General features: G+C 40.5%; 1 protein-coding gene, 1 long non-coding RNA gene and 1 pseudogene across 2 annotated transcripts; 1 reads left to right on the plus strand and 2 right to left on the minus strand.

The window, feature by feature from the left end:
• Positions 1–564: 564 nt before the first annotated feature.
• Positions 565–14,966, minus strand: LOC138060478 (very long chain fatty acid elongase 4-like). The gene is made up of 8 exons (XM_068906271.1): positions 14,831–14,966; positions 6,784–6,848; positions 5,341–5,528; positions 5,154–5,240; positions 4,721–4,777; positions 4,509–4,620; positions 2,034–2,161; positions 565–1,344 (listed from the first exon to the last, which is right to left on the minus strand). Exons 1-8 carry the CDS (start codon positions 14,944–14,946, stop codon positions 1,309–1,311), a joined length of 789 nt encoding a protein of 262 aa, XP_068762372.1. The 5' UTR covers positions 14,947–14,966; the 3' UTR covers positions 565–1,308.
• Positions 14,967–17,787: 2,821 nt separating this feature from the next.
• Positions 17,788–18,829, plus strand: LOC138014572 (uncharacterized; annotated as a pseudogene).
• An 896-nt stretch (positions 18,830–19,725) lies between these two features.
• Positions 19,726–25,426, minus strand: LOC138060532 (uncharacterized). Its single transcript, XR_011134375.1, has 3 exons — positions 25,233–25,426; positions 20,435–20,536; positions 19,726–20,014 (listed from the first exon to the last, which is right to left on the minus strand). It is a non-coding gene; the product is annotated as an uncharacterized lncRNA (long non-coding RNA).
• Between the last annotated feature and the right edge of the window lie 220 nt (positions 25,427–25,646).

Consider the following 25,646-nt stretch of genomic DNA (forward strand, 5'->3'; position numbering starts at 1 on the left):
CGAAAACGTAAGGGACTTCTTTTCCTTGGTTGCAAATCTTTTAAGTGATGTTTTAGTAAAGCTGTTTGGGAACGTAGAACCGAAATTCTTAGAGCAGTTTGACTCCCCCGAACACATGTTTCATCGACGATTATCGTTGGCTGCCCCTTACTTGTTTCGATGTGTTTGAAATTAATACAACAGTAAAATTTTTACAAGATGATTCTTATATTTAACTATCAATACAATGATTCTTTATACTGATCAAATGTTCGTTACAAGCAGGTAAATTCAAAGTAACCAACAATTTTGTAGAAAACACAACTGACATACAGTCGAACCTCGATTATCCGGACCTCGATTATCCGGACTTTTCGATTATCCGGACTTTTTCTCTGGTCCCGTTTTTTTCATGAATATTAATAAGGGAACAAATTTAGCACTTGAATTTGGCATCAGCAAGCAACAGATCTCCGATGTACGCAAGAACAAGGACAAATGACTAATAGGTTTTCATTTATAACAGAATAGGTTTTCATTTATAAACAGTGTACATGAGTGTAAGGGCAGTTCATAGAAGAAGACTTTTGTAATTAAAAATGTGCTATCTTTATTTCTTTTGTTTACATTGTTGCCTCATTAAAAGTATAGTAAACTGACGTGATCAACTGACAAGGTTGAAAATATGAGAATTCCTATCCCGAAAAAGATGCCGATTACTCGGCACGTGTGTGTAAAATCCTGTTGGTTTCATGAACGTAGCGAGCACTTCAGCCCGCACAAGTAAACCAACAGGGCCCGGTTGTTCAAAAGCCGATTAGCGCTAATCCCAGATTAAAGATTAACCGAGGAGTTAATTTCGCTACTCCTAAATGCTGTTCAACGCTGATATTCGGCAAAACTTTACATTAGAAGAAGTCAATCTTGAAAAACAAAAATAAGCAACAGAAACTTTTACCAAAAAGTTGAAAACATGAAACGAAAATTTACGCTAATCTGGATTAAGTTAATCGGCTTTCGAACAACCAGGCCCAGGTATTTTACACACGTGTTAATTTATGAAAATTCTTTTACTAGCTGTACTATGATTATTGATACAGCTTTCGCTTCATTGATGCTAGGAACTCCCTAGCACATGACATCAGTAAGCACAAGCTAAGCATTTTCTAGTGGAATTTCTTAATATCCTTTTTGGCCTTATTTGTCTTCAGGTATGACTGGATGTAAAAGTTGCTGAACAGTACCAATAAACTGGCGACAAAAGACCATTGGGTAAATAAAACTAGGTATTGATGAAAACCAACTACACATTTACATCGTAGAGGAACATTACTCCAGTAAGTCAGCAATACAAACAAACTGAGTCTGTACAAGAAGAAAGGAGACAATCAGTTACTACTGAGGACTTTCGTCATAACGTCAAGCAATTAGTTATAAAACTTTGTAAGCAAAGATAGAAGCTTCACAAAACAGAAGCTAAAAAGAAGCTGATGTAATCTTTTTAGCTTTTTTACTCAATTCGTTAGAGAATGCTTGGCATGTCTTTTCCCAGACTTGAGAAAATTACTGTTTTTATCAACAACTTCCTTGAGCTTATGGGGGGCGGATTTAGGATTGGGGGTTGGAGGGCAACGGGGCCACCCCCTTCCCCCCCCCCCCCCTCCTGCATTTAAAGAGCTTCTGTAACCAACCGAGGGGTACAGTGTGCATCAGGCGGGTTTTACTTTAGATAATGATTAGTTAAGTTTCAGAGCTTTTCTTATTTCAAATACATCTTGACTAACGTGAATTATTCTGGTAGAGCGCATGTACGAGAGGGAGGGGGGGGGGGGGGGCTCTCTCGCCCAAATTTCTTCGGCGCTCTTTCTGGAATTTCTAGATCCGGCCCTGCTTATGAGGGTACTTCCTGCGCCCGGTAACGCAATAATCGTGGGGAAGGAACGCGAAAACAAAGTCCTTTAGTGTGACTTCCAAGGGGTACGACAGGGCGATTGTCATTCAAGAATTTTTTTGTCAAATTCGAGTTCATTGTGAAAAATGACAACATTTCTCACCAGTTGAAGTTTGGTGATGTGAGCCTTCCACCCTAAGTACGGTTGCATTTGAGGACCAATAGCTGACAGACCATAATAAGCATACATCACCACATGCACAAAGCAATTGACGGCTGCTCCAAAGTAAGCTGGAGGAAACACAAAGAAATATCAACTCTGTAGTTAAAATAAAAGAGTAGGAAGGCATGCGCAATGAAAAAACGTCAAAATAATTCAGTTAAGACTATACTTACAGAACCTCCTGAAAATAAGAAAGAAAATAAATAGATGTAAGTAGGATGATATAATTTATTTATTGCGTTCTAGGTACGAAAACGCAACCCCTAATCAGTGTTGGGTTTTATGTGCATTAGTATGTTTCCTGTGCAATTAATAAGCGAGGCTTTTTTGAGATTGCATTTGTGTTGACACTCTGCGCTCTGGAGCGCTTGCTTACGTTTTCTTTTCTCACTTCGACGTGCTAACTCACGTGGTGATTCGTGTGTCCTCGGCGTTTATCTTTCAAACGTTTTGCTGAGGTCTGATATTCTGTTTTGGTAAAGATTTCATCTTTTAAAAGTTTTAAAAGTTTGCTAAATCTTCGTAAAGCGTACATATCAGTTTGATTCTCATGCTGAACACAGGAATTTTTAGTTATTATTAAAAACTCTTTCTGTATCATTAGCAATTATCCTTTCAAATTTTTAGAGAAATGGATCTATCCGCGAATATTTTACGAATTTTTTTCCAATGGTCAAGTTGATGTTTATGCATAATTGGGCAAGTTTGGGCAATCGAGATACGTGTGTGACGCGTCACAAATATTTTTAACAAAATGTTCCGATTCGTCAAGTATTAACGCAGAAGACAGTCCCGGGGGGGTGGGGCATTCGCAATTTTATCGCGGCCCGGGGGCTGGGCATTAGCCTACCCCGGGGCGACCCCCGGGCATTTGACACACGTGTTTTCGAATTAACATGGAAGAGTTTATCGGAAAAGACGAGGCCTTTCGTTAAAGACTGGCTTGTCGTCACGGACTCGAAAAACTTGTGGATGTTTTTAAAGGTATGTTTTCTCAATTTTAGGTATTTCTTCATTTATACTTGTAAGCATATGAATATATAAAAGCGACAAGGTGAACTAATATCACAAAACAATCACTGACGTGAAGACTGCGTAAACACGACTACTTCGCATTTCGCATTCAAAACTAGCCTAGCAATTTTTAAAATCATGAAAGCGGAGTTATATGAAAAAACTGAAGGGTTTGCGAATTCAAATGATGCGATCTTCAAGACAGATCTTGCGAGCGTAAAATGCGATGAAAGATCATTTAAGATGTCTTGATTCTTGACAGACAAAGTAGCCTGCGAATACAGGCGCCTATTGGTACTGTCAGATTGCCGCACAAGTCTGTAAAGGCTCAGTGCGCGTGTAAGCCCGGGGAACATTTTCGCCGTTCTGTGCTGGCCAAATCGTTTGAACAGAGTTCGAAACAGTCGGAGGACAACAGTGTCGACATTTCGCGAAAAGACCTAGATGATGAAGAGCCAAGTGTCGACGAGAGCACTAGGGAAAGCCGCCCGACTCGGAAAGATGTGGAAGAGGACTTGCCACGTGAAAAATCAAAAATCCAAGTGGTCATGGACATCGGAAGCAGTGGAGATACTCCTGAATTCCATTACAGAATTCAAAACCAAGTGCGAGTTTAATAGCGTGGACTTCGAGGCCGATCGATCCACAATGTATGCAGAAATACGCCGATGCATGGCGATGGATTTGCCCTAAAATTGTTCAGGAACCGGGAAAAGAACTTAAGGATATGAACAGCGAGGAATATCAATTTTACTGAAAAGAGCTTGTTGTCTCACTCGGCCCCAAATTCAATCGTGATAGCCCAAGGGACAAGACTTTGCATGTAAAGGGGGGCTATCTTCTGCCCCTTATAGAAGAGTGACCCTCCTAAGAGGGTCAGCCTTTCTCCATGTAAACAGGCAAAATGTTCTATTACCGTAACTTGCCCAATGCACTCTAGCCTGTCTCCTCAAATTACATGCACATGGAAAGAACCATACGATATCACTAGCCTTCACAGCCTTTTCTCTGTACGCAACCCTTACGTTCAAATATGCAGAGAATATTTATCTATCGCACGAACCATCCATCTTTCCCCCTAAACTGCTACCTGTACGCCTACAAACATATCGAACGCACTCTCCTAAGCTCCGATTACCCCTAGTTAATGAAGGACATAATTATTTTGACAAATCCTGCACCCATGAAAACATGTTGAATCGAATGACGCTTTAGTTTTCTTTCTTACTGCGCATGCTCCTTTACGGCATGTCCTTTCGACCTTAGTTCTCTCATTTTCCTTCCTCCTGCCGAAAGATATCTTCCAAAATTGATAATCATTTCCTTGTATCTTCCACCATTAACATGTTGATTCTACAAAGATCTTTTTTGCCGTCCCCTCCCCGTTTTCCTTTCCTCTACTCTCACCTGGAATGTATTTGGATATCATCCACCACAAGAAACACATGAACGCGTGATGGTACACGTGTAAAAAAGACACTTGATTGTTTTTCTTGCGAAGAATGAAAAAAAACTGCCGAAAAAAGCAAAAATGACCGTCAAGGGAAACTGAAAAGCTGCATGCGTTTATAAAGATAAAACAAGTATGCATTCTAACAGAGAGAAAAACTCACAGTGTCCAGGGCTTCCACAAACTTTGACAACCAGTAAATGTAACAAATGCGGGCAAGCTAGGAACACAAGAGTAAGACATGTTGATTTAGATGTGGTCGCATTACCTCGACTAGCTATCTAAAGCAGCCCAGATCCAACACTGTTTAAGCAATAGAGGACGTTTCCTGTATTGCTTTTATAAAACATTCCTCAAAGATAATTAGACAAATGAAGGAAAATGCTGGTTTTTTCACTTCTTCATTGAAACAGATTTTCTTGACACACGGTCATATTTCCTACAAACCAATCAAAACGCGCGTCTGACAATACATAACCAATCAAAATTCGTGTGATGTCACAGCTGTGTTCCATATTCTCGTCTAATCACAGCTATTGACCAATGAGAGTGCGCGTACTATTCTAATTATTTTATAATTACAAATTTATACTTACCCTGTTTAGTCTTTTGTCACCGCGGACGTAGTGCATCGGTTCACAAAAGTAATCAAAGTTGGGAATATCCACGACTGACGCTATAAACTGTAACAGATACATAAAATATATATACCAGAAGAACGAAAAGTGTATCTCACATAAAAGAGGCAAGATAAACAAACAAAGACTGATAATCAGCGCCCACCTCATAAACCATCCAAGCCGACAGAATTACCATTGCAAAGTTGTAGACAATCAACACCTCTCTGAGACTGTAGGCTCTTCTTTTTTCCATGATTTTTGGGCCGACTTTGACAATGAAGAGATACAAGGCTATAAATGAGAAGGTGGGCCATGGTGTGGCAATCAATGGCCAGTCTGCCGTCTTAGGATCTGAAATAAAACGGACAATCTTCTTTGTGGAGTAAACGCGGTATGTAGCAATGGAAAGACATGATTGGTGACAATGATAATAACAACGAGGAGGTTTATGGTGACAATGAATAAAGGGCAAACACCGAAAATGGCGGTTTTGATTTGAAAATAACAGAGGGTACCACCTTTTATTTATTTAGTGTATTTGAACAGGCAGCCCAAGCTCATGGCATGAACGTCCAAGGCATTACCAGATATCTGAGTAAATGTTTTTGTTACAGTAAATCAGGAACGTGGATTTTGCTTCCTCGTGCATTTCATGAATCTTAATTTACCTACCTACCTACCTACCTACCTACCTACCTACCTACCTACCTACCTTCCTTCCTTCCTTCCTTCCTTCCTTTCTTCGTTTTGGTTTATGATAACTGATCGAGGATCGCATGCTGCCACAACCAATTTTAGCGACAGAGAGATTGAGAGCTGGAAGATTACAGCGAGTGTTTGTAGTTTGCACTTTAAATATTCGGGACCGCCATTTGACATAATAATTGAGGTGAATAGTTGTTTTAGTATAAACTGTAGGCATAGGATCACGTGACACAGCTTTGTGCGCGCTAGAACGTGTGTGCCTTGAGAGCGACTGCTTTTGTGTGTGTAATCGAAGTGACTTTGGTTCCGTAGAATACGTTTCACGGTTGCTCTGTTTATCCGATTATTACAAAACTAAAACTGTGTTATAATATAGCACAAAAAAAGATGATTTTAAATCACTTATTCCTGCAACGATTATAATATTTTCGGGTGCAAATCCCGCGCAAGTTGCTCGGAGGTGAATAGAAAAGGATATCCGGAGTTTGAGTAGCCAACCAGAGCGCGCCTTCAACGCTATCCACTATTTTAGTATATGCTAAGTGCTGTGAACCAATCAGAAAGTTAGAAACGCAGTATCCGAGGTTGAGAATTTAGTGAATCACTGTACACTGATGCCACTTACTGGCCATTTTAAATGAATGAGATAACCGTAACACTGAAATGAACTGGAAGAACCAATGAACTAGTAACAAAACGAAAAATGAAATACCGCAAATTTTATTTTGTGCCAACAAACATTTCAAGCTAAGACGTGGTACGTAATTTTGTTACAAAGTGATTTGTCCCAACGTTAGTATTGCAATAGCAGAATTTGATCCCAACCAGAAACTCAGGATAGAAAGATCGATCTATTATGGCGTTTGGAATGTGCCGCTATTGGTGAGTGACGAGAACTTACCACCGTCTTGCATAGACCACTTGTAGTATTCCAGTACACGTTGCACAGTTGTCATCTTGAGCAACCTACATGATAAAAAGGGTTAATCTTAAAGTAGTCGCTTTGTAATGACAAAGAACAACGGTCTGAATTGGGAAAATAAAGTACTCCATGGAAATTTTCTTCGTAGTTCTGGTTGAAACAGGTTTGGCATTGCAAAGCAAGGTATAGTTTGCTTCCTCACAAGATGATGTCATACAACATCCCAGGACACGCCCTGGCTTGGATTACTGATTTTTTGACTGATTTATTTAGCCACTCCGATGGACCTAAGATATTTTAGAAACTGTAAGTACATGTCCTGAGAACGACAACGACAATAGGCATCCACTTGCTCGATGACGACGCGAAAACGTCAATAATTTAATCGATGTCATGACTTCTTTTCTTTTAAGACACTTTATATATAAAGTTAGTATAATTTCAGAGCTGAACAAAGAGTTCCTAGAATGGGAGAGACTCGTCATATATGATGTTATGTTCACAGCTTTGGGCTTAACCTGCAATCGGGTGTTTTTCGTGCCATTTCTAAAGAAAACGGAAATTGAATTAACACTTTCCATTGCATTCCTCTAACTTCAATGATGATAGGTTTTTTTCAACAGAGTGTTGGCATTTTTAACACACAAGATAACAGAGTCACGTGCGGTATGTATGACGAAGAAGTTCAAACAATTTAAGTGAAATTTGTGAGTCCAAGGAACTAAACTGTGACCCCGGGGGGGGTACTCCCTTATAAGGCCTTAATGGGGACGTGCGGCCAGCCAGGGTATGTTTTTCGGGATTTTTGTCTTGAACAGGGTATCGAATTTATCATTTTTGTCTTAATCAGGGTAACGATTTATCAATTTTTGTCTTAAACTGGGTTAAATGTCTTAAACAGGGTATCAAAAATCGGAATTCTGTCTTAAAATGGGTAGGAAAATTAGCGATATTTGTCCTAAACAGGGTCAGGGTATGAGGGGCCGCGCCGTACCTCCCCACCCAGGGATATGTCGAGTACCCCCCCCGGGACTGTGACTATCATTCAAAGCGAATTATTTTGAATCGTCGAGGTTAAGTAAATTTTGGCTGGCCACGTTTTTATATATAATCGAAAATTGATGGAAAGAGATCTTAAATGATCTTTTTTAGAACTTGTACCGAGCATACAACTTTTGATTCGCTTTTAATTTGTCGAAAGCATTCGTTCGAAAGTTCTTCTCTTAACTGACAGTGATACAAGTTACTGTTACATTAGCCTGCGAACGCATTCTCTCCCCCGAAAAACAGCCACCGAAAAACTAGAGAAGGGTGGAAAAGGAATGGGGAATGGGGAACGAGGAGTCAATAAAATGAGGAATGTCTAAAAGCGGGAATCTCTAAAACGGGGAATCTCCAAAATAGGGAATCTCTAAAAGGGTGAATCTCTAAAATGGGGAATCTCTAGATTTGGGAATCTTTAAGAGGAGGAATCTCTAAAAGCGTGAATCTCTAAAATGGGGAATCTCTACAAGGGGGAATCTTTAAAATCCGGATCGGAATCTCTAACAACCAGCATTTCAGTGAGGATAACTGAAGCAGAACGAGTGCGTTTGCAGTTCTTGTTATATTATATTTTGTTCGTTTTGCTTTTCCCGCTAGCTTGTATTCTGCTCATGTTGTGACTGTTTCGCCAGCACCAAGTGTCGGTCATCACAAACACATGAAAACATCACAAAGATAAGATTTTATTCTAAACCATAAAGCTTTCCATTTTTCATGTATCGTACTTCACTTCCTTTGCCATTCATAACCTGATAACTTGGCTAAAAATTAAAGACGGTCTACAAACAAAAGAGCCAAATGCAACTTTATCTAAAATGGGGAATATAAGGTTTTTTCAGGCGTCCAGACGTTCAGACCGTCGTTAATACTGAATGAGACAAACGTCTGGACGCCCGGATCACTTTCAAAATGCAAAGGCTAAAATTGGCATTGTTTGTATCACAATTGATCTCTCCGCCCTAGTGGCCTTGTCTAATAGCCGTTTCTGGTTGCAAGAAACGTCATGTTTTGCAAAAGAAAAAAGTCAATGAAAAATTTCCTTTATCTTTGATGTTATCACCCTGCTTCCCGAAGTATGGTTTCTCCGCTCTGATATAGATCGACAACGCTTAGGCGTAAACCGGAAACCACCCAAATGCTAAATATGTTTTCATTGTGTCTGGTGGGTTACGCTTAATGGCATAATTAACAAGACAAGTAATGAGAATATAAGGTTAGCGTTCGCTTTGTTATGTAAAAAAAAGTAGTACCAAATAGCGGGAAATGCTTCGAGAACGTGTTAAGATAAGACTTGTCATCTCCCTTTTGTCCCCCTTTTTCATCTCAACGTGAATGACAATTTCAAGTTCGTTTGCCAGCAAAAGAAAAAAGCTGGTCGCGCTTGATGGGCTCCCAAAATTTAGCTGGGACGAAATTAAGAGCCAGGAAGTAATCGGTCAAGGCTCATTTGGCGCGGTATTTGTTACCCGGTATCAGGCAACAGCAAAGCCGGCCGAAACAGTGGTTGTAAAAAAGCTACTCAGGACAGCCAGTAGATCGCTGAAGCTCACACGTTTGTAAAAATATTATGCGATAACGCATGTACACACTAACACTGCTACTTCTTCTGTTCTTACTAGGTTGAGATCATTAAGGAGTCTATGCTCAAAGGCGTTCGTATCGAGGCTGGGCTGGGCGATCCTCCCGTTGAATACGTAAACAACGATCCAGAAGCAGCGAATTTCATGATCAAGCATGAAGAAGCCGCATCACTTCATGGAAGAAATAAAAACATCGTACAGACTCAGCACTGCAATGAAGATCGAGTGGTATTTGGGAGGGGTCCGTATAAAGTAAAAAAGAATTCGAGTACTTGACGGTTGATGACCTGACCTGGGGCCTATTGACGCACGAGCAGAGAATTAATGAAAAAGCTGTCAACATTTTTGATGACCGGAATGGATGGCAAGGAGGATTTTATACATGAGGAAACTGGTAACCGCTCAGAAACACTGTCTACTTCCACCATTACAATCACCGCGCGAGAGAGTGGAATTACTACCATCCCCATAGCTATCCTCGAGGCGCTGTTTGAAAAGGCAGCAAGTCTTGTGTCTACTCCTGGTAGCGTTGTTCCAAAGCCTGGGGCTTCTGATGGTTCCTTTATGGTGGCTGGTGTTTCAAATAAAGTTCACAGTGTGACTCCTGGCAAAGGTGGCTCTTTAAGTTGCAATCGCAGTTGCGTAAATCACTCCACCAAGATATGCGAACACACGTTAGCTGTTGCACAATTAAGCGGTACCTTGCCAGAGTTCGTTGCATGGTACAAGAGGTCAAAAAGAGGTCCAAATATAACAAGCATGGCTGCAGCACGAGGACCAAAGAGTGCAGGGAGGAAACCTAGCAAGAGAAAAAGGTACAATGCCAAGCCTCAAACGGCAGCACATTGATTTATTGCAACATAAATCAGACGAATTACCTCCAGAAAGCCCGAGCAACTCTGAAGCGGTGAGTTCTCAGTACGACATTGCAGTGCAATCTGTTCCTCAGTATAGCTCCTCCGAGCATCATTTGCCCACTCATAACGGTGCGTTCGTCAGACAAGCTGAATCTACCGCGAACCACATTATCACACACCATGATGGCCTACCTCCTCACCAGAATGCTTTTCAAAGTGCTCTTGTTGGCATCCCACACGCACTGCCTACTACAAACGGAAATACCTTCTCCTGAAGTGGCTGTGGATGTTATGGGTGTGGGAGTCATCCAAAATCCTCCTTTGAATTGCCCCGACGATCTCATTGTAATGTACCTTGACATCCGTCAATTTCGCCACAGAATCACATGGCGGCTAACAACTTCCGTGGGGCCACAGAAAGTGCATTTTCACCTCCGCCTGGCATGTGTTCGCTCAAGGTATCCCCAATTTGTGCCTAGCTCCCTTCACGTCCCACCCGATTTTGTTAATAGGTTTCGCGTGGAGCACCTGTTGTCTTGCAGTGCCTAATAGACTCCTTTCGGAGTTTCCATAGACACCAGGACAATAGTTTTCCGAAAATGTAACGTTTCAGCCAAGGCTTAGATTTTATGCACATTGTGTTGGAGTACCTAACGGCCGGCGAAAGGACTCCTTTCAGAGTTTCCATGGACAACAGGAAACCAGTATTCTGAAACTGTGACTCTTTTGGGCTAAGAATTAACTGAAGGCCAACATCGTTGGCAGATTTCTTCTTTTGTTCTTTTGTGTTGGAGTGCCTAACGGAATCCTTTCGGAGCTTCGATGGACACCAAGAAACTACTATTCTGAAAATGTAACGTGTTATGGTTAGAATCAAATGACATGTTGTTAGAATTAATAGTTTTAGTCTGTTGTGTTGAAGCGCCAAACGGAACCCTTTCGGAGTTCCCATGGACACCAGGGAAGCCAGTATTCAGAAAATGTGACACTTTAAGGCTTACAATTAATACACATGTCTATGATGGGTGATTACCGTCATAATTGATTTTCTGGCGTGTTATTACATTTTGCATTGTAATGAACTTATGTCTGTTTGAATTTTCGGACACATTCAATTTTCTGCTACAACTTTTCTCGAGTTGGCCTGGTGACTACGAGCACGAGACACCAGATCGAGGTAACATATCGTGTTGATCCAAGATGGCGGATAGAGTGATGGCGTTTAGGTACTTGCGAGAGCTTTTACTTAATTTTTATTCGGGAAATTAGAGGAGGAGGCCTTGACCCAAATACAGTGGATGCCTTACACTTTAGGCTGGATTGGATGCATGGTTTAATAGCTCGTCTTGTTCATTTGTATGGAATCGATGAACAAATTGTGAACCTAATTAGGGGTGCACGGGATATTGCCTTTTGCAAGTCAGGATATTTTTGGTGTTTCATCACCAGCCACTGTCTTTACTGGACAACGTGGACGTCCAAGATATTCAATTCCCAGAGATCAGCTGGATTTTCGGATCGGCAGATGCTTTTCTGTCGTCGATATTGCAACTTTGCTAGGTGTCAGTGTTCGGACTGTTTTGTCCATGTATTACAAACCTCCACCTGAAGAAGTCATACAACATAAATAATCACTTAAAAAAAAACTTTTTGAAATCTAACCTGTGCTTTTTAACTGAATTTAAGCACTGATCGGATTTCAAAGAGTTTTATAAAATGTCTATCATCAATCTCAACACTGGAAGCACTGTTTTCAGCCATGAATTATCATATTGATTTCTTATGACGTATACACATACCTTTCAACGCTTAGACATCAACAAAAAAGGAAACTTAAATCCTCACAAATAACCACATAATTCCCAAGTGAGATATTTTGTAAAGCAAATTTCAATCAAGAATTTAATAACATCAATAACATCTCCCATACTATCAAGAAGGTCTAGTTGAGTTAGCAGAGAGAATGGAAATCATGTAAGATATATGCTTAAGTTGACAATGCCGGAGTGAATAAATGAACTGAGAGAGGGATAAGTGGTGGTTTTTATTCTCCTGATAGAAATAACCTAATAAAGTACTGGCAATTAAGAAGAACAATAGACATTAGAATCACTAATTAATTAATAAGGGTATGATACCTTATTAGCTTATGATTACCATCTATATACCACAACGCAAGTGGTCCATATACTTGGTACCGTCGTGTGTGTATTGTCCTAAGCGCGAGTGCCCGTAGGAGGACCCCAGCTGGATTGACCCTCCGCATTGCTTCTCTTATTCTGCACTGTTGAATTCTCAAACCTCTGCTCCTCAGAAATCCAGTCATTCGCCTGTACCCGGTGTTAAATACACTTTGGTGTGCAGTACAGGACAATACATACAACTTAGGCGCAAGTGAGGGGGCAGGGAATGTACTGGCAAGGCGCGGATAATACCCACGGCCGGTATGGACCACCGGATGAGGGGCCTCGGCAACTAGCCGAGGGGGTGCCTCATGCCTGTATTGCAAGGCGGCATAGTGGCTGGCATAATGTCCTGGGGCCAGGTTAACCCAGTCCAGCAAAGTAACAATATGCCCCCTCCCTAACGGGGCTTCAGCACAGGGCTGAAGGGGTGCTGCAGGCAGCAATTCTCCGCCCATATTTTATTAAGGAGAACTATTAAATAGGTTGCAATAAGCTCATAAGGAAGAAATAAAATAAAATACAAAAGAACCAGAAAGCAAAACTGGGGGGAGGGAGGGATTAAATTGCTGAACAGAAAAAACAGAACGAGTTACAGAACGAGTATGTTAATCTCACACTCAACCCAAATTCGAACAAGCGTCTTTCAACAGTCCGAACACTGACACCTAGCAAAGTTGCAATATCGACGACAGAAAAGCATCTGCCGATCAGAAAATCCAGCTGATCTCTGGGAATTGAATATCTTGGACGTCCACGTTGTCCAGTAAAGGCAGTAGCTGGTGATGAAACACCAAAAATATCCTGACTTGCAAAAGGCAATATCCCGTGCACCCCTAATTAGGTTCACAATTTGTTCATCGATTCCATACAAATGAACAAGACGAGCTATTAAACCATGCAGCCAATCCAGCCTAAAGTGTAAGGCATCCACTGTATTTGGGTCAAGGCCTCCTCCTCTAATTTCCCGAATAAAAATTAAGTAAAAGCTCTCGCAAGTACCTAAACGCCATCACTCTATCCGCCATCTTGGATGAACACGGTATATTACCTCGACCTGGTGTATCGTGCCTCGTAGTCACCAGACCAACTCGAGAAAAGTTGTAGCAGAAAATTGAATGTGTCCGAAAATTAGAACTACTGGCAAAAAATACACCAGAAACGAATCGGAGATGTAAAGTATTCAAAACTGACTAGTCGGAAAATCGAAAAGCTCCCCGAAATCTGACACAACTCGAAAATTCAAATCAACAGAAAGTTTAGGTTATCCGAAATCTGATTAGAGAAAAATTCCAGAATTCTGTCAGAAAATTGATAAAACCAACATAAAATTCAAACAGACAAGTTCATTTCAATGTAAAATGTAATAACACGTCAGAAAATCAAAAATTGAATTATGACGGTAATCACCCACCATACGAAAAATAGCCATTTTTCGGTGGCTATCTCTAAAATAAGGAACGGGGAATGAACGAACGGGGAACGGGGAATCTCTAAAATAGGGAATCTCTAAAAGCGTGACGTGTTTTACTTCAAAATCACTTGTCAACAAAAGAATTTATTCCCAGTGCAAAAGCTAACCACAAAAATTTAGAGGACGCGGCGTTTAACGCCGTCTTGGTCTGAAAATCCGGCTTGCCCTTTGGGCTTAATTAAATTCCCACAACGTGCTCCCGTCTGACCTGGTAACTCAGTCGGTAGGGCAACGGTGATCTAACCTGAAGGTCGTGGATTCAATTCCCACCCTGGTTAGAGTTTTTTTCTGTCCTTGTGTGGGCCCATTTCCATTAGTAGGGTTAACGCTCTCATGGTTTACTAAAAGTGGGTAGAAAACTAGCACTTCACATTAACCTCTAACAGTTAAGTCTGTTGAAATATAAGTGCTACACGGCCAACGTTTGCAAAAACGTAACCCTTCCTTTTCGAAAAGGGTTTCGAAAGAACCTTACTGTAAAGAATTCCAACACTGTTAGGATTACGGCTTGCACGTACACTACACAACGGGGGCACGCAACGTCAATTTTCGGAAAATATCTGTTCGGAAGACGATTTGAGATCTAGAATTTTCGGAACATTTGTTGTAAAATTCCTTGCTTGCCTGCCTGTCCTAGGATTTTCGAACATATAAAAAATGGTATAATTGCCCATTTTTAACGGATTTTTACCCTAAAAAGGTCACCTAGAGGTCACCTAATTTCTGGCCGAAATTTTCGAAAAGGTAAGTTTTAATCCCTAGACTTTCAGCTAGGAATATTTACCTAAAATTTACCAAATCTTTGTGCTTTAAAATTGAGGTTACATGATCGATGAACTAAGGTAAAGGCTGTCTGACTCATTTCTGTTAGGACACCTTTTCACTCACCATTCAGAAGGGAACTCTTCTTGAAGCTTTACTTCAAAAGATGAACACACTACCTTAACTACGAAGACTTTTAAAACTGACTCGGAGGTGAGGTGGGTATAGGAGGTAAGCTGCATAGCTGCCAAAACTTCAACTTGCTTAAACAAATAAATAACAAACAAACAAGCATCAGGTTATGTGATTGGTTGCAATGCAAGACACAGAAGACTAAAGACAGTACCTTTAGACATAGGACCGGCCTTCAAAGGGTCAACGTTGCTCGGTTGACAGCGTGCTGGAGTTGCGAAGTGCCGGAAACACGCACTTGTCTAAAGATTGGCACAGAGATCATCGACAATGCAGGGTCTCCAGATGTCTGTTAAAAACATAACGATAAGCACAACTCCTTTTCTTTTTTTTTTTCGACGCGACTTATGAACTTGCTGGTGTTTTGTCACATCAAACAGCTTATTTTACTGCTTTGAAGTCATCGGTTAAGCATTTTCCCGGTGTTTCGCAATTAACGTTTTATTTATTCTGTAATTTCGGAATTTGCACGTACCCATGTAGAAAATATGCTTGAATTTGCTCAAAGACGATTCGCCTGATACTTGTCAAGTCGTTTTGGCTTATCAGTCTGGCCCGGGTTGCTCGAAGCATGGTTAGCGCTAACCAGCGTTAAATGCCATGGAAACCTATCGGTTTTGATACCTCTTAACCAACGGTTAGCGCTAACCGGGCTTCGAGCAACCGGTCCCTGTTTGGAAATGTAATGCCGTTAACAAACATGGGGGAGTGTCAAGTAAAACAAACAATCGTAACTCGTTAACGACAAAGAATCGCAAGTAAAATGACAGCACAGGCAGCGGCGCAACAGGTAGAGATGTTAGATTACAGGGCTCGAAATAATTTTTCCGGAGAGTCTCCGGACACGATGACCGGCCAAATTCATTTTAGCTCGGTCACGTACCGTTTCTGGCCTGTCAAATAATATAAAATAAATAAGTATTAAAACAGGGGCCCATAAACCAAAACTGGCTTTATATATTTCCAAAAACGTTGTTGCTTAGAGCTTATAGCACTTGAAAGCACTCATTGTCAACAACGGTTCTTGTTGCGTTTCACCCAGGATTTCAGATCAAAGTTCTGCAAATGACAATACACAGTGACTTGCTAGAACTGGAACAACTGAACAGTATGGAAATTTTAATTTATTTCGTTTTCGAAACGATCAAATGTGACCCATCAACATGACCGGTCAACTCCCAAATCAGTTCGGACATTGTCCGTTGACCGGCCGTTATTTCCAGCCCTGGATTAGAAAAAATACGAAGGACTTACTTAAAAAGCAAATATGCGATTGACTCTTCTCTATCGGTCTTTTAAAATCGCACCTCGTGGGTTCAAGAGCATTCTATTGTCCGCCATTTAATTTTCGCCTTGTTTGGTCCATAGTTCCGTCGCCGGCATGGACATAGTATGTACATGTAAGAATGAAACATGTGCAAACTTAAAAAAACATGCAAAGGGAGAGCATACAAACTTAGCGGAATGCTGTCAAACAAAATAAGCTCCTCGTTCACTTAATTAAAATGGCTGGTACTCTATAAAATTGAAACAAGTATAACAAAGTCATTCTCACTAAACAATATGAACAATAAAAACCTTTTTTAAATGGTTACAGCCCTAAATCTGCAAGAAATACACTTTTACAAGTTTGTAACTAGTTTATATTAAGTGAGAAACGATTTTATTACATTTGCTTCACTTTTATTAATATTAGTCATTTTATTACGTTTTCGAGCAGTTTGCTGTGTTTGTTTGCATTCCATTAAGTTTGTAAATCTTGCCTAATAAAATTTGTATGTCTTTTTTTTTTTATGTCCGTGTATCCGTGTTCGTCATTAATGATTTGAATGCAGTTTTAAAGTTTGCACGCCCCTCATTAAGTCCGGGTGCCATTAATTAACTTTGCCTTCATTTTATCAAGTTCGCTTGTGCTCTATTCAGTCTGTATGCAAATTATCAAGTTTGCAGGCGTTTTGTGTCCATGCCTGCCTCGATACCATAGTGATGACAAAGAGCAGACCCACTTGACTCACCGGCCGCCCTTTATTTTTGCTTTCTTGCCAATGCTGTTCCTTTTCCTCATCGAACATACTTTATACTGGGAAATCTAAAACAGCTGGCTGGATAAAGTCAAATTATTTAAAGTGCTACTAGGATGAAAAAATCAGTTCTCGTTTTTCTTCACATTACGAAAGTATTTGCGTCGATTGTTCAATAGGCGGAATTTCTTGTAGTAATTTGAAGAGGAAGACTATTTATTTCAACTCCACTTTTTTAACTTAACAGTCCGCCATTACTTGGTGCAGTTTCGACTGATAAGCTTTCAGTTATCTGGATCGAGGAGAAGTGACGTCATTTACTCACTAGCTTAAAAATGCAGTGTGTGAATACGGCTTATTAAATAAGCATGCAGCACGAGCGAGGTTGGCTTTCAGGTCCGGGTTGCTCGAAGCCTGCTTAGCGCTAACCAGCGTTAACCAGGCTTCGAGCAACCGGCCCCAGATTGTCAAATTCGTGTTCTGCATACTAATTAAGCCGCAATTTTAAATTGAAATCCGCCATCTTTGTTTTTGTGTATGCAAACGAGGTTACGACGTAGCAATAGTCAAGGATTTCTCCGGATGACTAGATGTAAACAAGGAAAGCACTGGCGAGGAGAGCGATACTTGAAGACTTAAATCTTAATCCAAAGGGTAAATTGTATTGATATTGGCTCCACTATGACAACAGATTCCACCTTGTCACACGCAGAGGGATCACATGAGATAGCATTGCGCCTGCGTGAACTCAGTGCGTTGTTGCCTTCGTGGTGAACGGATTGTTTTTTATGTCCTGCGAAAACTTGGTTTTTGCCACGCACAATGCGGCCTGATTCGCCCACTAAAACATCGAAAGAAATTCAGGTAGAGATGCACCCGGTACCAGGAGAGAGACCTTCCAAGTCTTCGAAACGCGGCAATGACAAAGACGGGAAAAAGGTCATAATTGACTCCCGTCAAAACGATGAAGACATGGCGAGCGCTCAGATCAGTGCTTTGCAAAAATCTATGGAACAAGGTTTTTCCCGGATGGCCGAGTCGTTGACCAGGCCCTAACCCAAACCCTTGAGAGGTATGTGTGTGAGGAGGTCACCGAGGGTGACTTAGACGACAATAAATTTTCAAACCCCTCACAAGACAAACCCAGCCAGAAGGCGGGAAAATCGTCTTATCGAGCGAGCAGATGGATTTTGATGCCTCGTTCAATGACCTTTTGTCTGATACCACAGAGCATGGCAATGTACGGCAACCTGAAGTCGACGAATCAGTTGGAGACTTCCTTAAAACTGTTCAAAATGACCTGAAGTCGGAGGAGACAGGACCTCCCATTCATGAAGAGCTCGCTAAAATTGTGACGCATCTCGTGCGAGACGGCATGTTAGAAGAACGGCTGCAAGACAAGATAAACAAATCTCCGCAGCCGGAAAACTGTGAAGGTTTAACGAAAGTTCGAGTTAACCAACTGATTTGGGATAATCTCAGCTCCACCATCAGGTCGCAAGACTTGAAATTCCAAAAAGTGCAAACGTCTATCGTGAGGGGTATGACAGCTCTTGCTCGCGTCACTGACGCCATATTGAAACGGGTTGACTCAAGCATGTTAAGGCATGACCCAGACGGTAAAATCGGAAAAATAAAGAAAAAAATTACTGTACCACGAACAATAAACGGATAACCCCCAAACTTGGCAAGAACTTAAAACTTATTGTCCTTAACAGGTTCTGCATGTCAGACCAGAAGTATTGTTATCACGTGACCTGTGAGGTCACTCCTAACTTTTCTGCCGTAAATTTAAAATGGGCCGTCGAGATGACCCACAACCTATACAAAGAAAAGTGTTTTTACGGGCAACCAAATGTCCTCTACTGGAATCTGTCCTGAATGGGCGATTAAATAGACCAACGAGAGTGATATTTTAGAAAACATCACTAATTACGACCAGTATTAGTCATCTATCGAATGTTGTTCTGTCATTTTAAGCTATATTCGTCCATTCAGGACAGAAATGAATAGAAGAACCTTATGACCCTTTCAAATTGTCATGATTTTTCTAGGACTTGATGAATTCGGCGGCCCGTTCGCATTCAAAATATCGTACTACACAGCAATTAGAATGGGCGCCATTTTGTTGCAAACAGCCGTGGTCTTGATTCTTTGAAGAAGTCTGGACACTAAGCAAATGGGTGAAATCCGCTATCGAGATGAACAGAGGACTCCTATGTTAAGCCGTAAGCCAATGAGAAAGCCAGATTTGAAGGCAAAACAAAGATGGCGGACAGAAAGTGATCAGTTGTTGTCAATTTAAGACACGTTCACCAAGGAGAAAACATTTAATATCTTACAAAAAGACTAACTTAAGCCACTAGCATTAGTTTCAAAACGTTGTACTCGGATGATGCTGAATAATAAGCAAGTTTTCATAATAGAGTCGAGTGCTGCGGAACGATCGTTTGTGAGTCACTCTTTTTTTGTTAAAGCGCACTTCGTGCAAATTAGAGTTCCTAAATACATTTCAAATAATTTGCGCGGGCTCCAGATGACACCTGATACTATACGCAAACGAGATTCCGTATATTTTGGCGGTACTTTCAAAATGACGGATAGAGTTTGCTGTGGGTTTGCAAGAGTCTTCCTTTGGGAGACCAAAGCAACAGCTTTAAAAAAAATCACTCGTGATTATGATGAGACACCGTCTCACTTTAAGAAACGTTTACTTGAAGAGAGGTTTAGACTCTACATCGAACAGTTCCAAGACTATAAACCTCTTCTAATGGACAAAGGTAAATATAAGTACCACTTTATGGTTTGTACAGCGAAAAGATCAAATTTATTTCGCACATAATAACAGCTAGCAAAACGTAAATTATTATACTGAAAAGAAAAACTTAAATCACATCAACAGTTGCCTTCTTGAAAAGCTACAAAATCATTGACGGCAAAATATCGCACTGGAGGAAACCATCCGAAAGGCAAGCATATCTCACACAATTCTCTACTACGAAATGGGCAAAGACAACGGAGCTTCGAAGAAATCTACACAGCCTTCAAAAGTGCAAATGCTGTAAGAGCTTCCATGCCTCTGTTAGTGAAACATTTCCTGAAAGCAAGAAAAACTGCCATAAATATAGAGGCCCTTTCAGCGACATAAAAAACAAATCTACAAAACACATCCCTAAAAAGGCTCAACCGTCTAAAGGAGAACTTAAAGCTGTTGGAGAAATGATATTTTCCACCTACGACAACACTTGCAAAGAAAATCTAGGTAAGCCTTTTAGTGAAGTGCTCCTTGCTGTACCGCAATTAAACCTCCAGGTAAAGCAAAGTGCTTATGAAAAGAAGAAACAGAAGCTTGAAAACCAGCGCGAATTTAAAGGTACTGTCGAGGCAATTTGGAATCACACTGATGTGGATGCTCACCTTGCTCAAAGAACATCCTTGGCCGCAAGAGCAAAGCAACGCACCTATCAGTCATTTGAAACATTACACGAAGAAAAATCAAGGCTTGAAAAAACCCCACCTGGAATGAAAGATCGCTCTCATATCCCAAAAGATGTCACTGGAAATTTAGAACAGTTGTTGGATGATGTGACAGAGTGGCCTCACAAACCAGTAAGCTGGTCTGAAAAAGCAAAAGCGTACAATATTAGGGGAAAATCAAGTGAAGCAACACCACCTGATGGAGGCCAAATACTAAAGGAATTTCTGAAATCAAAAGGAGTGGATATAACCCCCTTTGAAAAGCCTACTGAAGGTAAACTAGCATTTAGTTCTCTTTTGAGGTCTATCTAGTTAATAGACGCCTACTATGGTATAAAAATGTTGATTAAAATCACATAAAATTACTGTACATACATGTAAAAACAACCAAAGTCAAAGAACAGAAAACTTGTACACTTTTCCTCTAAAAAATGTCAATAATGCTTTAAAGTAGTTAAAAGAAGTTGAAACGAAGGCAACTGATATGGTGAAATAGCGCTCACTCTTTCTTTTCTTACAAAACTGAATATTGTACTTTTAAATGTAAACATAACTTAAAGTCTCCCAACTTGTTCCCATTATAGTAAAGAAAAGTTACGTTAAATCTATCAAGAGAATGACCTATCCAGACTGAATGTCCACCCACATTGTCGTCACCATGCACCTTACTTAAAGAACCTCTTTTAACTTTTAGGAAAAAGTAGAGTGAGAAGAGCCCTGAAAAAACAAGTTGGTGGAAGAGTGTCAGTGCCTGTGCCAAGAAATAACCAGAAACTTAGGGTGGATATTAAAGAAAGAATAGCTTCGGGGAAGTTTAATCTCGGAACTCCTGTTCTCAACACTGAGTATACAAAAGTTGTTCTCACTTCAGAAGGCAAAATTGAAAAGAAAGTATGCAAAGTCTCAGCAAGAAAGTACCCTCTTAGTCAAGTCTTTGAAGAAAGTGCGAAAAGACATAGTGATCTCCTGAGATTGAGAAGCGATGAAGAGTATGCCAACATGACCACCCAGCAGCTTGAGGCAAGACTCAAGTCTCTTCATGAACAAACCACTGCTATGACACACGATGAACTCTGCAAGCAGCTAAAAAAGAGTGAAAGAACCCGACACTGGCTAATATGGCATGACCATTCTAGCATAGCAGGTGCAGGATTTATGTTGTTCCTGCTTAGAGAAATCTATGATCCTGCTGTACATCTTACTAGCCAAGAGTACATGCAAAAGAGTAATGGAAAAGCCATAGATGTTCAGTCTACTATAGAAGCTCCACATCTTTACATGCTGGGTGCCTCAGGAGCGAAAGATGCTGATCAGCTAGCATTTGTGCCAACACGTAGAGAGTGCTTAAAACAGCTGCATGTATCCTTAACAGCAGTTCATGGCACAGGTATTGAAGAAAAAATGAGATTCATGAACGGGGACAACCCAGCTGTTGAGTTTGAGGATGGCACACAAAAAGGTGGACACTTTGGCTGCTCAGGTTGCAATGGTGACATGAGACGTGCAGCGGATTATCAGTACATGGCTTAGCAACAGTACCGTAACCTAGAGGAAAAACAAACCTTGGTACTGGAAGGAAAGTTTGGAAAATCAGATGCCGCATGTCCCTTTAAATCCCTCAAAGTTGATCAGCTCTGAGAAGAATTAACATCAAGGGGAGTTGACACCAGTGGAAACAAAAAAGATCTTCAAGAAAGATTAACAGATTTGCTGAGAGGCGCAAGCCGAGTACCTGCCCTGTTGTTTGCATCACAGAAACATACACTTGAGGAACTTAACCTTCAAGATTATGAAGTACTTTTTTTTGAACCTCTTCACACTTGCCTTAATCACATTGCAAACATCCTCACAGAATTACCTCTACACATGACTAATGTCGAAGCACTACTACTGTTCAAGGAAATTACCACCTTAGCATTAAACAAGGACAAACTTCGAGCAACAGATTACCGCAGAGGCCTACTGAAAGTAACAATTGCAATGGCAAATGAAAATCTCTTAAGCAACAATGAAAAAGAAATCCTTCTCCTTTTTTGTGAAATGATGAGTATGTACTATGAAAATGATGACAAAAGAAGTCCAAGGTCAGTGCTGCGGCTGTACAACATCTCGTTCAGACATGGGCAAGCCATCCAAAGGCAACTAATCCCACCAAAGCAGCTAACCCAACGAAAGTTGTGTGGCATTTACTACCATGGTGCTGTAGATCATGCTCCACTGCTGTACAGGCTAGTCTGTCTCCCCTCCATTTGTGCGGAGCTCTTTGAAAGGTATTTTGACAGAATAGAAGACATCACCAGGAAAACCTGGAATAAGCAAGTAGAAGATCTTGTGCCAAATGCCTACCTGCACATTCAAGCTGAAGATGCAATGGCAGCAGAAACAAACAGTCTAACAGCCCTTTCCAATCAAGAGGAAGAGATCTCCCACCTGGCAAAAGGACTGCCCCAGCCATTCAACACAGTTATAACTAAGGATTTCATGACAAAGAAGTCTAGCTTATGGCAGGCACATCTCTCCAAGATTGCTGATTTCCTTAAACCTGGACCTGAAGTGTGGTGGAAATGGAAGGAGGATGGTTCTGTTGAATTTTTTGATGCACCAGGCCAGCCAAACAACAGAGAAGAAGGACCTCATCTTCACCACTTCAGATCCAACAATATCAGTCAAATCCACAAGTATCTGGAAGAGACCTGGAGGGAATGTGCCTCCCAGCCAGATAATCTTCCACTTTACAAAATAAGAGATAAAGATGGAAAACTCACTTTCCAGAGGGGAAATACAGGTGAACTGCAACAGACACTTGAACCAGAGAATGGGCCATGCCTTAATACTGGACAGATGACAGCCTGCACAGATTGTGATGACGACATGATTTCTCTTATTTCTGAAGTTGAAGCAGATACATGTAGTAATCCAGAAATCTGTGAAGATCAAGGGGAGACTACACTTGAAGTAATCCTTGAAGATCAACAAGAAGATTTGGAAATAGCTGAGGACACTACAAGTGATGAGAAAGAATTAGAGCGACAGGAATTACATGACAATGAAACACCCCATAACGTTTTCAGAAGTCCATGATTAAGATTGATCAGAATTTGCGCTCCGACATCCCGCAGCAGCAGCCGATAGCAGAAAAAAAAATAAAATCCGAGTCTTTCATGGCTTTCAAAGTCCCATAGAAACATTTTAGGCACAAAAATTTCCTTTCTTTTCAATAGTATTTTCAATAGAAAACAAAAACCGCTTAAAACCGAAACAATGTACACTAATCCATCACAACTGAACGTCCACATGTCCACCATGTTTGTTTTGCTCACAAGATCCCGTTGCGGGAGCCCAACAACGGGTCTACCCGCAAGATTCGATGCTGGGGGTCCAGGACAAGGATTTGGGTCATGCCTTAATATGCTTGAGCAGGGTAGCCGAGAATAGGCAAATACGCAAAAGTACCAAGGAAATATTGAGGAGTGAATTTAGGTCAAAGAATAAAATAGGCCAGGAAAAGTTTATATTTAACTGAAAGCGTTATCACTCTACGTTCTTTATGCCAAGAATTGGCTCATGCAAGAAAGTATTGCTACAGCTTGTGAAAATGAATGCCCCGTTGAGCCAACTAACAAAAAAAGAAAAGTACAGGACAAAGGAAAGGAAACCCAGTCAAAGACAGCAAAAGCCCTAGAGCTAGTGTTAGGCAAAATACCAGACGTTTCTGAAATAGAACGATTAAAACAAACAGTCATGAAAAACCCAAAAGCACACTTCTATCGAAAGAAGTATGACACAGTTCTAAGCAAAGTGCAAACAGCAGTTTTAAGAGAACTACGGAATGTTGGTGAGGAGCTAAAACAATGGGATGAAGCTTTTTTGACAATGCACGGTAGACTGCCCAATAACACTGATTATGTGAGTGATGATGAGTTCAGTGCATTAAACAAAAAAAAGAAAATAGCACTGAAGCTACTTGAGTCATGGAACATCACCGTACATGTTTTCTAAGATATTACACTTTATATTTTCATGTATAATTATGGTGTAAATAACTGTACAGACATTGTAGATAGTAATCAAACCATTTCAGTATCAAACATGAAATTAGTTCCAAAGGACTTGTTAGATTAATTGATTAATAAGACAACCACTTCACTTAATTTATAAAATAGTTTTTAGTCTACTACAGTTTTTAGAATTAACCTGATGGGCTAACACTTTTCAATTTGTGTTTTTACAACAAAAATTTTAAAGCTAACAGGTTTACACGTAGAGTAATGTAATGTGGACTTCTTCTTTGTTTGCCCACTTTTAAAACAAGCACTGATCAATCTTACATTAAATTTTACAAAATGTAGTAGCAGTCTCTAACACAAAAAAAATCATCTGCATTAAAGCTTATTTGAGGATGCTTTTAGATTTTAACATGAACATTAAACACGAGAAAATTCATACATTAAATTATGGAAAAACGTATCGTGATCCTTCACCATTGCAATTGATGATTGACTAGTGTATTCTCTTATTTATTCTCTCAAAATACTTGATACATTGCAAAGAGAATTTGCATGTTAATCAGACAACAAATTGCTTTATTAAAAACTGGTCGTTATACCTTTTTGTCAGAGAAAAGCAATTTCGCGATCCACAATTATGTGGTAAAGTGAAAAGAGGATAATTTCAGAGGCTTAAACAAGATAAGACCTCCAGCAAAAACCGACTTGCTTTCGGATTTAAACTTGGGGAAGCCCTTAGCGTACAGTGTAGCTTCGCGAGCTTGTAAACTTAAAGATCCGTGAGCTTTTTTGCTTAGATTTTAATAACAAAAATAAACTTCGTTTACTTACCTTCAAAACAGCAGTAGTTTTCTCTCGTTAATGCATCCCTTACGTCCTCAGACGGGTCCATGATTAAGATTGATCAGAATTTGCGCTCCGACATCCCGCAGCGGCAGCCGATAGCAGAAAAAAAATAAAATCCGAGTCTTTCATGGCTTTCAAAGTCCCATAGAAACATTTTAGGCACAAAAATTTCCTTTCTTTTCAATAGTATTTTCGATAGAAAACAAAAACCGCTTAAAACCGAAACAATGTACACTAATCCATCACAACTGAACGTCCACATGTCCACCATGTTTGTTTTGCTCACAAGATCCCGTTGCGGGAGCCCAACAACGGGTCTACCCGCAAGATTCGATGCTGGGGGTCCAGGCTTGAGGATGAGATAAATGGCGGGAAAGTGCTCGCTCAAGAGGCAAGACA

Source organism: Montipora capricornis, chromosome 8 (genome assembly GCF_036669925.1).
Source record: "Montipora capricornis isolate CH-2021 chromosome 8, ASM3666992v2, whole genome shotgun sequence".
NCBI classification, from domain to species: Eukaryota; Metazoa; Cnidaria; class Anthozoa; order Scleractinia; family Acroporidae; genus Montipora; species Montipora capricornis.